Source organism: Erythrolamprus reginae, chromosome 2 (genome assembly GCF_031021105.1).
Source record: "Erythrolamprus reginae isolate rEryReg1 chromosome 2, rEryReg1.hap1, whole genome shotgun sequence".
Lineage (NCBI taxonomy): Eukaryota > Metazoa > Chordata > Lepidosauria > Squamata > Dipsadidae > Erythrolamprus > Erythrolamprus reginae.
The window spans coordinates 139,041,874-139,057,880 of NC_091951.1; the positions used below are offsets into that span (position 1 = coordinate 139,041,874).

Below are 16,007 nucleotides of genomic sequence, written 5' to 3' on the forward strand. Positions count from 1 at the left end.
GCATTGTTCACTTGTAAATTGTATATGTGATGTACTGCGTCCAAGGAGTCAGGCAGTTAAAAATCCAAATGAATGTTTTCAGTCAAAAAAACTATAATACACTGCTCAAAAAAATAAAGGGAACACTAAAACAACACAATATAACTCCAAGTAAATCAAACTTCTGTGACATCAAACTGTCCACTTAGGAAGCAACGCTGATTGACTATCAATTTCACATGCTGTTGTGCACCTTTAACTTTCCACAGAACAAAGTATTCAATGGGAATATTTAATTCATTCAGATCTAGGATGTGTTGTTTGAGTGTTCCCTTCATTTTTTTGAGCAATATATTTTATTAGAAACAAGTTTGTCTTATGGTAGCAAAATTGCTTTTCAAATGTTCTGTGTATCTTTTCTTTTTATCTAAGTTGTGTACTCTTTGATTTCTTGAAGAGATTTTTCTCTGATGGAAACTTGACCCATACTATTTGTTTTAGTTCTGCACAATATAGAGATGAAGCCCTGGTATTCTCCACAGCAGCAATATATATAATCACCACCACCCAAACATGTCTAACCACAGCCCTCCACATACACACATTGGAAGCCAAATGCAAGGCATAATAGATACTATATTTCAGTAAGAGAAAATGAATGTCAAAAATATCTCTGTTGGGAAGGTTCAAAACATTCTAATTTAAACTATGCAAGCTGTCTAAGTGTCTCACTCTTTGAAAACTCCCACAATGAAATATTGACTCAAGAGTTGGCATATTCTTTTTTATGGTTTTTGTCCAAATGTTTATGTTCACATTGAATCAGTCAGATCATAACTATAGGGGAGTCTTGTTTGTAGTGGAAGAACAAGTTGTTAGTATTCTGAATTGACTCGGATGGAAAGAAAACAAGGCAATGTTTTTGTTAGTGGAACATTTGTACATTCTTTAATGTATTGTTACACAGTCTAAATAAACAATGAAAAATAAGGGAAGGGAAGGCAGTTTCCTTATTAGCTATGTTTATTATGCCACGGCTTAAGCCGTTCTGTACAGAGAGCACCCAGCTGCTTTAAAGCTACTTGTTTTACACTGGATTTTTTTTAAAAAAAAGTTTTAAAATGAGCTAGAAATGGTCCTATGGTGGCAGGAGAGGGTGGGGGGGCAACTGGCAGAGCCATTTCCCCATTATGCTACATAGCATGGAAAGGGATAAGGAAGCAGGAAGCAGTGGTCACCCAGGGGAATAAGATCCTGTCTGCCACTGCTCCCACCAGCCATATTTACAGCCAGGAATAACTGGAATGTACAGGGTAAAGGAGGTAGGGTATACAAAGCGAAATAGATAGCGGACTGCTGGGCCAAGTCTTCATGAGAAAGAAAAGCATTTAATACTAACTTAGTACCTTTTATGCCAAAGTGAAGCCCTCGTATCTGGGATTGCCTCAAGATTCTGTAGTACCACAGGGACAAAACATACATTATCGATGAAAACATAAGATTGGTCAAAGGCAGAGTTAAGTAAGATCCAGGGGCGACAAAAGAGGGTCCGATATAAAAACACAGAGTGGCTCAAAGTACTCTGGAAAACTAGAAAGTCACCAGGACTATTGCTAGCATTAGGAGAAGCAACTTGGGGGGTGGAGGGGGGCTGGAAGATGGGGAGTGCAGCAGAATTTAAGATGAATAAATTAACCTGGAATGGGATGAAGTGCTGAGTTTGAGGATGGGGCTGTGGCGGTGGAGCTTAGTTTCCTGTGTGACAGAGGCAAGATTGTGATTCGATCCTCTAGACGGCAGTGCCAGTGAGCTAATGCTGCGTACCCAGTACACAAATACCGTGAGCAGAGTCCCCTCCCAACACGGTGGGAGGGGAGGCGGCTGCTCAGCCCAAGAGACAAAACCATTCCAAGGAAGAACAAGGGAGAGAATTCTCTCCCTTCCTCATAGCCCTAGACCCGGAGGGAGAAGAATGGCACGCAACAGGCTCTGATACCGAATACATTGTAAAAACAGAAACAAAAAAAAGCTTAGAGTTAAATGCAAGGTTTATACAAAAAGATCTCTTGTAAAAAATAATAATAATAAAGTTCCCCAAAACCTAGTTGATGAGACAACATGGGAGGGGAAGAAAGGGCCGGCCTAGAGTTCCATGGCAGTGTGGGAATGGTGAGGCCATCCTTTCCTCTCCTCGATCAGGCATTTCTTTTTTTTAAAAAAAAAAAAAACTTTTTACACTTTAGTTTTTTTTCTTATAAAAACACAATTACGGGGGAAGGAGAACCCCCAAGGCTGGCACAGGCCCCAATGGGGGCCACAAAGGGACCTAGGCCTCTGGGATGTGTTTCACAAACAAGCGCCTCATGCGAACACCTGCATTTTGGCGGAGGTCTCGGCCGAAGGGAGCTGGGTGTGGCTTGGCCCTATTACAGTGGGGCTGGGTGTGGATTCAGACCAGTCAGACAAGGAATGTGGCGAGGGACTACTCCACTGCTCCGGGGACTCTGGTGAAGGAGTCAGATAGGGGTGCTCACTGGGAGGGTGAAGGAAGTGCTTGGGTGTCGCGTCCTGCCCCTGCGTATAACTGTGCTGTGACGGTGGAGTTGGATAATCCTCTACCCCTGGTGGCTTCAGGTATGGCGGGGGCACTCCGCGTGGGGGTGCCACCTGACCCTGGCCCTCTTGGGGTGAGACGGGTTGGTTACTGCGCACAGCAGCCGGTGGCGGAGGCATTGGCTGGGGAGCTTCCTTAGCCTGGGCCGGAACTGGGTTGGGCAAGCCCTGAGAGCTGTGCCCCATGGCCATGTGACTAGGCAGAAGCAATCCCGGTGGGAACGCTTGGCCAGACTGGTGCAGGTTGGGATGGGAAGCCGCAGGGTGGACTACCCCTATGATGGGCTGGCACTGAGAAGTGGGAACACGGGCGCGCCACTCAAAAGGCATGGCCACGGGGCTCACCATGCCCAGGCTGAGCCCCATGCGACCAGGCGGCACAGAGAGGCGGTTCATGGAAAGCAGAGTGCCATCCCCGAGGTCGCTAAGGCGTGCCAAGCTGACAGCAAAGGGCGGGTCCATCATGCCGTGGACCATGGGGGTAGAGGGCACCGACAGCGAGGCATTGGCGGTGTGGAAGACCCCAGGGGAGGCAGGGTTAGGCACATAGGGAGAGTCCAACGAGTCGACTGGAGACAGGGTGACAGAGCTCTCCAGGAGAGAGCCTTGACACTCCAAGTTGAGCTTCTTGGCACGCGCCTTGGCCTCTTTGCTCTCCCGCGCCAGACTGGCACTGCTTCCTGCTGTCATATTCTTTGTGCTGGGCCGACGGCTCTTCTTGCCCTGTGGAGTGGGCTTCAGGCTAGGTAAGAAGCTATTGGGAGGGCACATGAGAGGGGAGAGAGAGTGGCCAGCAGGCAGGACTCCCTGTGGGCTGCGCACGGTGTTGTAGTCATCCAAAAGCCGGACGATATCATGGTGCAAGCGTTCCTGAGCCACATCGCGCGGCAGTCGATCCATGTGGTCAGTGATCTCACGGTTGGCAAAGTGATCCAGCAGAATTTTCGCTGCCTCGTAACTGCCCTCCCGAGCTGCTAGAAACAGTGGTGTTTCCTCCTGTTGCAGAGAAGGCAAAGTCATGACCACATTCGACAAACAGTTTGACATTCTCAGAGTACCAGAATTCCCTACTATGAATAGCCAACAGTCCTTGAAGGCAGTGTAGAAACAGCTGATTTATTATTTATTGATTATTTATTGATTTGACTTCTATGCTGCCAAACCCCAATGGGACTCAGGGCGGCTATTAATTTAAATTAATAGCAGTGAGTGACTGTTCAAATTACTCTCTCCTCCATACTCCCATTTACATTCAAGACAACTCATTCTAAAGGAAATCACCTGCTCAAATGGGAAAATATTTTCAAGTGTATCATTTAGTATGCAACAAGTATACACTTAAATTATTACTTTTCAGCCCAAAATGGGAGAGAGAGAGAAAAAAAGAGGTGGTGGGGTGGCAGACATCAATTCACCCGATACCAAAGCCTAAGCCCTGCCTTCTCACTAGGAAAGATGGCAGTGCACCTTTTCCTGCTCCATCTTTGGTGACTGTTATGGCAAAGGTATAATGTGATTTTTTTCTAAAGGCAACTGGAGAACTCACCTTACTGTCCTGCATGTCCTTGTTGGCTCCGTTCTTTAGAAGAGCAATTGTAGCCTCTACATTATTGACAGCTGCTGCCCAGTGCAGAGCTGATTTTCCTGGTAGAAATGATATCAAGAGAATAAATATATTGGTCACTTGGTAATGATTCTTAGATTTTTCTAAAAGCCTTCTAGAATACCTCCTTTCCTAAATTTTAAGGAATTAGCTTTCTTCAATCGTGCCAGATTGTCATCTTCCATATTGTCATTAACACTGAACTTTGTATAAATTAAGAGAGACTGTGGTTTTGTGCTCTCAATATGAGCTAATATGAGGGTATCAGAAAAATATTCCAGCTAATCCTCAGATCTGTAGCCAAGAAAATTCTTAAGTTAAAAACTTGAAGAACTATGGACTATTTGCTGGAGGGGGAAAATTAATAAATTTATTTATAGAAGACTGGAAGGATATATCTACTGGCAGAATCTATTGTTCATAATGTTCTTCCGTTTACCCTTATGTATGAAGCCCTTTCCCTAATTAATAGCTACAAGTCATCTTCATAACCAAAATCTTTTAATTTTTATCACATCTTCCAGTCTCTCCCTCTCACAGCTGTCTGCATAGCTTCTGCAGCAGTAACTTCCATCAACATGTGCTTTAAAAAAAAAGCTAAGGAAAGAGAGTGGTAGTCAGGTTAGAAAGTGTGTATGTGAGAGAGAAAATATATATATATACATTGAATTATGATGATCTTTACTAAATCAATCTGGGGCAAATTTGTAAATGAATTATGAAGTGGATACCCAAGAACCTAATGTAGTGGAAATCAATAGAATATAGTAAAGCTAAGAGACATGTCCCTAACCTAGCCAAGCTGAGCCCAAGCCAATTCATTTTGCAAATTACATACCCAATTCGTCCACGGCATTGACATCAGCATGACAGGCGATCAATTCTTCCACCATGCCTTCAACAGCTAACCTTGCTGCCAGGATCAGCGCAGTTGAGCCATCTCCCATTCGAGCATCTAAATCTGTAGATCGATTCCGGATCAGGATCTAACAGGAGTGTTGGGCGGAAGAAGAGTAAATTGTATCATTCAATGTAGCAAAGTAATATTGTCTACGTTACAATATTTAAGTCAACTGCTATTTGGTTATTAGGAAAGCCAGGGGTTATCTCAGGGGTTAAGAGACTGATGGCACATGAACTAGATTGTAACATTTGCAGTTGAATTCACATTAAAACAAGAGACACTATGCTTTTGTGCTCTTAATATGAGCTAATAGGAGGTTAACAGAAAAATTACATTTCTAGAAGTAGAACGGCTCTATTGGTTCATTCACAGAGTGACTGTATCTTCAGGACAAGGCTCACCTGGAAGACTCCTTGGGCATCAGCAGTCACAGCAGCATGCAGTGGGGTACGTCCTGTGTTATCTTGAGCATTGGTGTCGGCACCAGCATCGAGCAAGCGTTTGGCAGCATCCGCCCGGGCATACCTAGCAGCCAAATGTAGCGCAGTCTCCCCTGTACGGTCTGTTTGGGCACTCAAGTTTGCTCCCTGGCAGATGAGATCTGAGATGATGTTGGCAGAGGAGTCATCTGCTTCCTCTTCCTCAGCCAAATCAGTCTCCATGCCACCGCCGCAAAAGGAGGCCAACATAAGTGGAGTAAAACCATCTGAATGGACAACACAATAAAATATGACTTTAACATAGTTTGTTCTTCATTGAACTAATCTAATAATCATTTATGAAACCTGTATGCCAATCATCTCTCAATAAATCACAACACTCATACGAAGAAATTACAATAAAATTAATAAAATGGGTTTTTTTAGAGAACAATATATGCTAAAAATAAGAAGAGGACCTAAAGAGAGAAATCCTGGACCGATTGAATGTTGTCTAGAAAAACTCCACCAGGAGGCATGAGTACAATATCCATCTAACAAGCTGTTCTGTGTTACCTGGCCCACGGACGTTGACATCCATGCAGTCAGTGTCAAATTCACCCTGGGGTGGTGTCAGGGCCATAGATGGAGGCATGCGAATATCTGCTGCCACCAAGTGGTGCTGTGTCCATTGCCGGCAATCCACTGGGTCTTCGCAGTCCAGGGCTGGCTCTTCCGCCTGGCAATGAAAAACACACGACCAACATTTATCACACAGAGTCACACTTCCGCCAGATTCTGCATTATATAATATATAGCATGTACTGATTACAATGTCCTTTATGAGAAACACCAAACAAGTTAGGCCACCAGGAGCTTGGCAAAGAACTGTGCATATATAACATTGCCCAGATTTGAAAACCAGAAAAAGGAAGAAAAGTGGAAGAGGCAATAGAATAGTTCGGAATATGAGCTGGAATACCTTTGCAGCTCCGGTTCTCATTCTCAAGTCAGCCAAAGTCTCACAGTGAGCAGGCAATACCTTAAGACGCTTGGCCTCTGGGCATTCGGCTTCCAGCCAGTCTTCCGAGCTGTCTGGTATCAGGCTCTCCCCTTTGCCAATATTCCTGAAAGAGGAAAACGTATGCAGTGAGATGAGAGGCTAGGGCATAGCAGGCAATGGAATCGTACCTCTGGCTATATGCCAAACATCCACCTGCAGGCACATACGTTTGCCATCTTGTATCCATGATTTTATCCATTAAATATTTTTAATCTAGGGTTTTTTTTTATGATGGATGATTTTAATGTTTTTCAATGTTGTCATTGGATATGAGATGGGCAGCCAATACATTTAATTAATTGAGAAAGGGCTAGCATAGGAGTAAAATCAAAGAAAGCCAACTATCCTTTACAACAGAGGCAACATACTATAGCTCAGGGGTGGGTTCTAACTAACCTGTTGCTGTTAGCCACCCCGAGTCTCCGGAGAGGGGCGGCATACAAATCCAATAAATAAATAAATAAATAAATAAATAAATAAATAACATCGCTGTTGGTTTGCTTCCTCCTGCACCACGTGGCAGTGGGAACACTTTGCGCATGTGAGCATATGCAGTGCCGGAAAAAAATTATTATTATTTTTTTAAAAGTCCTGGTGACGCATGCACAATACCAGAAACTTGGCTTCTACACATGTGCAGAAAAAAAAACCCAGGAGGAAAATCCCCCCCCCCCAAAAAAATGATAGCAGTGTCCATGGACTGGCACCGACCAAACCGATTCCATGACATCATTGTGTGGTCACCAGCAGGTTGCTACCAGTTCGGGTGAAGTGGTCCAAACCAGGAGGAACTCAGCTCTGCTATAGCTACAAACAATTTATACAATGGCCACAAGCAGTGAGATTATCTCCTGCAGGCACGTATTCTGATAGAAGAGGGATGGAATTCTTCTCCATTTGCCCAATGGATTTCTGGGCTTATTGTAGGAAAATAAAAATTTCTTCCCTAATAGTTTTCATAGCAGGAAGGGGACAACAGGTTTTGCCACATTAAATATGTAACTTAATGTTAAGACATTAACATGCCCTTGAGGCTTTTTTCCCCTTTTCTTTAACAAGCCTCTGAAACAAAGATCTGAGATTGTTCCTGGGTAGCTCTTGAATGAATAAAGGCCTCTTACTTCATGCCCAGGGCATCCTGACCCACAGGCTCACGCCGGTTCTTGTTGCTACTCTCTTTCTTCAGGCTGAAACCTTCAGGGAACCAGAGAGTGCTGTGTTCTCTTTTACGCCGGGCCACCAGCACACCCAGAACCAGGATCACGAGGAGAATGAGAGCTGCTACCACCACCAAGGGCAATAACTTGAATGGGTCGGTACCGACTGTATCTTTCGTACCTGAAGAAGCAATAGGTGTGTGTTATAAACTTGGCTGAAAAGAGGACAATCAAGCAAGGTTGCTTTCCTGAAGTGCCTTTTCCATACTATTAATGTATAAGCAGAGTATCAGCTTTGTTTACCAAGGTTGTGAGCACACAGAAACGTTTAGATTGAGATTTGTTGTGAATAACTACTCAGCCACGCACAGATACAATAACTTGATTTAAAGTTTACTTTGAGAAATAACAAATTCAGATAAACAGTCCAAAATCATACACATAATAATCAGAATAACAATCCAAACATTATAAAGGACAGTTGTCTTTGTCATAAACAGCAAACAAAGATATCAAGCCTAAACACATTTTGGCTATACAGTACTGTAATACCTCTACTTACGAACTTGATTCCTTCCATGACCAGGTTCTTAAGTAGAAAAGTTTGTAAGAAGAAGCAATGTTTCCCATAGGAATCAATGTAAAAGCAAATAATGTCTGCGATTGGGGAAACCACAGGGAGGGTGGAGGCCCTGTTTCCTCCCAGGAGATTCCCAGAGAGGCCCCACGGAGGCTTCTCCCCGCCTTTTCCGGTTACAGATTTGGAGGCTCGGGTTTGTAAGTGGAAAATGGTTCTTGAGAAGAGGCAAAAAAAATCTTGAACACCCATTTCTTATCTAGAAAAGTTCACAAGTAGAGGCGTTCTTAGGTAGAGGTACCATTGTAATATATATCTACAGAGCCTGCAGAGAATTGCAGAGCAAATCTAATGGCTATTCACCATTAGCGAATAGCCATTAACAGTGAGTAGTTTAGACAAAGAGAAACAGAGAGGGTGACTCAGAGAAATAAGCTTAGGAACTCTAGCTCCCTCCTGTGGCAGTCTGCAACATAATACATTGTCAACCAATATATTGCCAATCTAACAGTTATGGACAGAGTTCTAACATTCTCCCCTTTTTACATCTTCAAACCATAGTTTTCACAACATTCTTTGTGTTTAATTGAACCTTGCGCTTTAGTGAAATGGTTTGCAATATTTTGTTCAGTCATGCAGTATTCTAACTTAACCATTTTATTTTGAACACATTGTATAACATTCAAATATCTCAAATCAGTATGTTTTCATAGCTAAACTATTAGCCATACTAATGGCAGATTGATTGTCTTCATACACTGTAAATGGCTCATGTACAATAATTCCTATATCATTTAACAATTGTTTATAATATACCAATTCTGTACACATAAATGACACACTTGAGAATTCTGCTTCCATAGTGGATAAACTAATATGTTGTTGCCTAATAAGAGTTCCACCCTGCATGATACATGCTGGTTACCTTTAGTCATATTCACAAATTTATTTTTACTTTTAGTTATATACAGTACTGAGATGCCCCACTATCTATTATCTAGATATCATGGCTTAGTTTTATTTATAGTTGAAATAGCTACACTAACATCATTATAAGCTCTTTGCATATTACTAGCATTCTCTTTCTTACAAAATCTTGCTATATGACCCTTAGCCCCCCACGAGTATAACATTTCCTAACAATATAGGCAGCTGAAGACAGTTTCTCTTCCTGTGGTTGTTCTCTCTCAGTTGTTTTCTAGACTCTTCTAACAATCTTCCAATTATGCCAGTCAATGTCAGTTCATATCTAGTTAAAACTTCCAGTGAAGACACCTAATCATCATAAGAGTCATCCAAAGAAGAAAGAATATAAACTTGATGCAACTCTGAGAAAATCAGTTCTTTTTCATGTAGCTCTAGTAATGTTACTTCATAAAGTCCAAATGAGCTAACATGTCACTACCTTTTAACAAACATGCTCAGAACAGTTTACATGTAAGGTGTATGTGCGTAGCAACACTATCTCAAACATAAAGTCTCTTTTAAGATATTCCAACACTTGATAGCAGAATCTTCACCATGAATATGTATAAGCTGTCAATCACTTAGGGTCAGTCCAATAATACTAAGAGCCTTTTCATTATCCCGGTTAAAGTCAGCTATTTTCTTTTTATCTTCATCATTTGTTGGATCCCAGGCTGTAACATCAGGTGGGTTTATTAACCACAGTCCATAAGCCTTCTTTACCCAAAAATAAACTGCACTTCATAGATCAGGAAGCATTGTTTATTCCATCTAACCAGGTTATGAGGTATAAGCTAGTTGACTGTTCTTGTGCCAATATTAGCGTAACAGTAAATCACCAGTTAGCTGTCTGAATATGAAACTGAATATTCACACTAACTCTCAATATCTGTCTGGGCCCATAAACCATGTTAATGTGTGAGCAGAGTATCTTCTTGGTTTACCAAGGTTGTGCATACACAGAAACGTTTAGATTGAGATTAGTTGTGAATAACTACTCAGCCACACACAGATATACTCACCCGAATTAAAGTTGACTTTGAGAAATAACATATTCAAATAAACAGTCCAAAATCATACACATAATAGTCAGAATAACAATCCAAATATTATAAAGTACAGTTGTCTTTGTCATAAACACTAAACAAAGATATCAAGCCTAAACACATTTTGGCTATAATATGTAACTACAGAGCATGCAGAGAATTGCAGAGCAAACCTAATGGCTATTCACCATTAGTGAGTAGCCATTAACAGTGAGTAGCTTAGACCAGTGTTTCCCAACCTTTTTTGAGCCGCGGCACATTATTCATGTTTTCAAAATTCTGGGGAACACTGAAGGGGGGGGGCGGGGGGGCTAAAGAAAAGTTTGGACAAAAAAAATATCTCTTCCTCCATTTCACTCTATTTCTCCCTCCCTCTTTCTCTCTCTTCCTTCCTTCCCTTCTTTCTCTCCATCCCTCTTTCTTTCTTTCTTTCTTCCTCTTTTTTTTGCTCTCTTTCTCTCTCCCTCCTTCCCTCCCTCTATGTCTTTCCCTCTCCCTCCTTCCCCCCTTTCTTTCTCTCTCTCTCTTGCTTTCTTTCCCTCTCTTTCTCTTGCTTTCTTTCTCTCATTCTCTCTCTCCTCCTTTTTCTCTCTCTCTCTTTCTCTCTCGTTCACCACGCCAGCAACAGAGAGAAAAAGAAAGAGCGAGAGAGAGCCGGAGAGAGAGTGGAGTGCGCAGCAGCCATCAGCCTCCTCGCCCTCCCAGACGTCCCCAGCGCCCGGCCTCGCGCCGCCTCCCGTTAGCCCGGCCGAAAGCCACACAGTCCCGGACTCCCGGATTGCTCGCTTCTCCGGCCAGCGCGGCGCTTTCCTGGGCAGATGGCTTTGCTGACCGGAGAAACGAGCGATCCAGGAGTCCGGGACTGTGTGGCTTTGCGCCATGAAGAGAAAACGGCAGCAGGGAAAAGTCGGCCGTTTTCTCTTCATGGCGCAAAGCCACACAGTCCCGGACTCTCGGATTCCTCGCCCCAAGGCAGGAGGCGGTGGCGGAGAAGAGTGGGCGGATCGGGCAGGCAATGGGGCAGGACGGAGAAGCCAGGGGCGCATTTGGCCGGAGGCACCGTGGGGAGCAGGGGCAGGGTGGTGTGGCAGTAGGAGTAAAGGGAGCCGCGGCTGCCCCTGCCTCCCCACGGTGCCTCCGGCCAAACGCGCCCCTGGCTTCTCCGCCCTGCCCCATTGCCCGCCCGGTCCGCCCACTCTCCTCCGCCGCCTCTCGCCGCGGCACACCTGACGGTGTCTCGCGGCACACCGGTTGGGAAACGCTGGCTTAGACAAAGAGAAACAGAGAGGGTGACTCAGAGAAATAAGCAATAAACACTAGCTCCCTCTTGTGGCAGTCTGCAACACCTGCAGCCAATATATTGCCCACCCAACAGTTATGGACAGAGTCCTAACACATACCCCTGGAAGGGAAAAAAAAACCAATCCTAACCTTTCACGGCTTTGAGTGGATATGGAAACTCTAGACGCTCTACTGCCGACAGGGCAGCGAGGAAATCAGCTGCAGTTTCTGTATCAGGGAAGCATTTGTCTGAAGCTTGGTAGCAAAGGCGGTTGTCGATCTCAAGGGTGACCTCAGATCTAGAGAAAGAGATCAGCGTTAGCGGGGTCTCCTTTAGCATCCTGGAGAATTCCAGGGAAAGACTAAAGTCCAGTTATCTCTGTGTTTTGTTTTACTCTCTATTCAGCTTTAAATCTACAGAACAGACCTGACTTCACACATTTGGTTTTAGTGCAGCCCATTCCCCAATGTGCATTATGGATGAACTTGCTTCTAAGTTATATTAATAGGTTTTTAAAAATTCAAACATATCCTAAGTTTTATAAAATGGCATGCCATACCATTTTTATAACAGTGGCTTTATCCCCTTTGGTTTATCTCTTTATGCTATTGTCTGCTTAATTATCATCAACTGGCTTCTGGGAATCTAGCACTCTTTTAAGAAACTTGTTTAATGTAGGTTTTTTTTAAAAAACGAAGCAGAGTTATTAACCTTCAGATTTTATCAGAAAGGCAGAGACAACTGGATAAAGGTGGTACTACGGATGTGGGGCCCAAGGCATGTAGGGTTTTATACATAAAATCCAGGATTTTGAAATGCCGTCTACAAGGCAGGGTGATTGGGGTAATTTGAAGATCAGAGATGTTGCAAGGGTAAACCTGAGTTATACCTGTAATTGCTTTTCTGTGGCCATATTCTGGACCAGTGATAGCTTCCAAGTGATCTTAAAGGGCAGATCTAGGGCCTCTTAACAAACAGGGGTTATAGTAGACAGGTAGCACACATTTAGCAAATGGGAATCTGGCACTCTCTAAGAACCTTGTTTTAATGTACAGTAGTTTACAAAATAAAGCACAGTTATGAACCATCAGATTTTATAGGGGATAGGTTGGAAAGCAATACTAAGTGGGAAACTGTGTGACCACAACTGTACTTTCTTTTTCCCCACTCTCCTACTCTTTGGAGTTATTCCATACCTACTCTGAAGATTGGGGGTGGCAACATCATGCTTTGGGGCTGTTTCTCTGCAAAGGAACCAGGTTGACTGATCCTTGTACATGAAAGAATAAATGGGGCATGTATCGTGAGATTTTGACTGCAAACCTCCTTCCATCAGCAAGGGCACTGAAGATGAAACGTGGCTAGGGTCCGGACATATATTGGCTTAAGCAGGGGGACACATCTGGCACTGCAGGGTCTGAGTCCCTGGCAGCGTAGTGTGTTACTGATGGTAGCCTTTGTTATGTTGGTCCCAGCTCTCTGCAGGTCATTCACTTGGTTCCCCAGTGTGGTTCTGATATTTTTCCTCACCGTTCTTGTGATCATTTTGGTCCCACGGGATGAGATTTTCCGTGGAGCTCCAGATTGAGGGAGATTATTTTGTGTGTATATTTTCTAATTATTGCTCCCAGAGTTGATTTCTTCATTCCAAGCTGCTTGCCTGTTGCAGATTCAGTCTTCCCAGCCTGGCGCAGGGCTACAATTTTGTTTCTCGTGTCCTTCAACAGCTCTTTGATCTTCACCATAGTGGAGTTTGTAGTGTGATGGTTTGAGGTTGTGAACAGGTGACTTTTATACTGATAACAAGTTCAAACAGGTGCCATTACTACAGGTAATGAGTGGAGGACAGAGGAGCCGCTTAAAGAAGAAGTTACAGGTCTTTTCGAGCCAGAAATATTGCTTCTTCGTAGGTGACCAAATACTTATTTTCCACCATAATTTGCAAATAAATTCGTTAAAAATCAGTCAGACAATGTGATTTTATGGATGTGTTTTCTCATGTTGTCTCTCATAGATGAGATCTACCTATGATGTCAATTACATCAATTACATATTTTTAAGTGGGAGAACTTGCACAACTGGTGTCTGACTAAATACTTTTCTCCCCACTGTATATATTGACTATAATGGCAATCACATGACTGAGAAAAACTATGATGGTCACAAATGAGGGCACTGTCGTAATTTTGAACGTCATTGACCAAGGCAGCTGATAAGCTTGGGTAACCTGTAGTTCATAATAAAATAAGCTTACTTACCGTATTCTTAAAACTCTTCTTGTTCTCTACCCACTTAGATAAAACTCACCCAATTATTTCTTGGCCCAGTTCCCTGCGTAGTCGTCGTCCATTTCCATAGTAAGGTTTGATCATGTAGTTGCCATTTTCATCCACACGGAATCTCAAGGAAGTCCTTAAAATGGCACTCAGCTTCTGCAGGAAGATGGTGCTGGTGCGGAGCAGTTCATCCGGGTGTAGCAGCACAGTGATGATTAGGACACCCTTGGCCAAATGCTCAGGCACTTCCCGGGCACAATCCAGCCCATCCCAGCCACACTCTTCGTTATTACAGCCTTGATCACAATTCCCATCAGCATAGTGGTCTGAGCAGTATTTCTCATAAATAGGGCTGGGGGGAGAAAAAAAAGGAGATGGAAATGTAAAACAAATCCTATCGTAACACAAAATGTAATCTTCGTTGACAAAGAACCGTAAAGGAGTCGCAGGGAATATTCTTCCATATGAAACACAAATCAATCCATTGAGTCATCAGGATTACCTATATTGAGATGGTTCGCCCTCCCCCAAAATAAAGATATCTAGAGCGAGGAGGAGGAATAATACAACATCCATGTTCCCAACAAAATCTCACTGTCCCGTTCAGATAATCTAGCAGAAGAATCCATACTCTTACCCTGTTTCCCCGAAAATAAGACGTACCCCGAAAGAAAGGCATGTCAGAGGTTTTGCAGAATTTGCTAATATAAGGCACCCCCCGAAAATAAGGCGTAGTCAAGTTTACATATGGTACGGTGGAAAAACATACGGTACCATTCAAAGCTGTTCATAGCGGTACCGTAATAATGTGGCGTCCCCTGCTGGCCCCTTCCATCGCTTTGTACCGTCCAGTACAGCAGACACAGTCTGCTGCTGTCTCACTGCCATTACAGTCTCCACTACAGTGCGTAGACTGTAGTTCCTCTGGTGGCCGGAAGCTGCAATAGCGGGAGTATACGGTTGTACCATATAAGTGCCGTCGTTTGTGTGTGTGTGTGCCATACTGACAGGTACCGTACCATAATCAGTGTACCGTACGGTACACTTTCTTTGGGGGTGTCAGCTTTTCTGCCTGTGAATTTGTCTTATTTGAGAAATATAAGGCACCCCCCAAAAAATAAGACGTAGCACAACTTTTGGAGCAAAAATTAATATAAGACAGTGTCTTATTTTCAGGGAAATATGGTAGTTCTAATAAGCACTAGGGAGAGATGACCTACACATTCCCTTCAAAGAAGTAGGCAGAACTCACTTGCAGGTGCGCTCACGATTCTTGCAGTCAAAATTATCATAAAGACACTCAACGGTGTTGCAGAGTTCATCACACTGACTATTGTTGAAGTACTGCCAGCACTGAGGACTCTGGCACTGCTTCCAAGGATTATCCACCAAAAGAGAACAGTCCCCTCCATCCCAGCGACAAGCTGGGATGTTGCACATCTTGTCACAATAGGAGTCTCCTGCCTTTGCATTACACTCTGCCAATGGACAATGGAGCTCAGGGTGAAGAGATGGCCGTGCAGTGCGTGCAGTCTGACAGCGAACACCTGTGTAGTCACCAGGACAAAGGCACTGAAAATAAGGGGGAGTGGCAATCTCATGGCAGATGCCCCCATTGTGGCAAGGTTGATTCACACAACTGCTATTGGCACGGAGGCGACAATCAGGTCCAGTCCATCCAGGAAGGCAGTAACAGTGGGCACCTAGAAGCGAAGCCCGGCAGCTGCCACCATTGAAACAGAAGAATTCTCGGCAAGAGAACACACTGCGCTCACAATTCATGCCCGAGTAGCTCTGGAAAAGAACCATAAGAAGAGATAATAAAGAAAGTCAGGCAAACAAAATATCCATCAACAAAATATCTCTGGTAGAGCGTGTCCCTTCTTTGCAACCGTCACTCTGATAAAAGAAAATAAAAATTCCTACCCAAAGTTTAAGGTTTAAGGATTGTATTCACCTACCTATAATGCTATATATTTATAATTGAATTGTTTTCTAATACTCCCCAAACAGAAATAGAATTCTGGCACATGATAAATGTCAGTTCCTTTACTCATAGCACAGCCTCAGTGTATAATAATAATAATAATAATAATAATAATAATAATAATAATAATAATAA

The 16,007-nt window shown here is 43.3% G+C and overlaps 1 protein-coding gene across 3 annotated transcripts in view; it reads right to left on the reverse strand.

Annotated features, from left to right (window-relative positions):
- Window positions 1-898: 898 nt before the first annotated feature.
- NOTCH3 (notch receptor 3) overlaps window positions 899-16,007 on the reverse strand; it is a 97,959-nt gene continuing 82,850 nt past the window's right edge. For 2 of the 3 annotated variants that reach the window (XM_070739633.1, XM_070739635.1), the window contains 10 exons: window positions 15,138-15,679; window positions 13,917-14,237; window positions 11,759-11,907; window positions 7,703-7,919; window positions 6,501-6,645; window positions 6,095-6,257; window positions 5,501-5,805; window positions 5,034-5,181; window positions 4,139-4,236; window positions 899-3,588 (listed from right to left, as the gene is read on the reverse strand). In XM_070739633.1, coding sequence (XP_070595734.1) covers window positions 2,341-3,588; window positions 4,139-4,236; window positions 5,034-5,181; window positions 5,501-5,805; window positions 6,095-6,257; window positions 6,501-6,645; window positions 7,703-7,919; window positions 11,759-11,907; window positions 13,917-14,237; window positions 15,138-15,679 — 3,336 coding nt within the window. In that variant the 3' untranslated portion in view covers window positions 899-2,340. The remainder of the gene's footprint in view (window positions 3,589-4,138; window positions 4,237-5,033; window positions 5,182-5,500; window positions 5,806-6,094; window positions 6,258-6,500; window positions 6,646-7,702; window positions 7,920-11,758; window positions 11,908-13,916; window positions 14,238-15,137; window positions 15,680-16,007) is intronic. The other variant, XM_070739634.1, reaches the window with a different exon arrangement.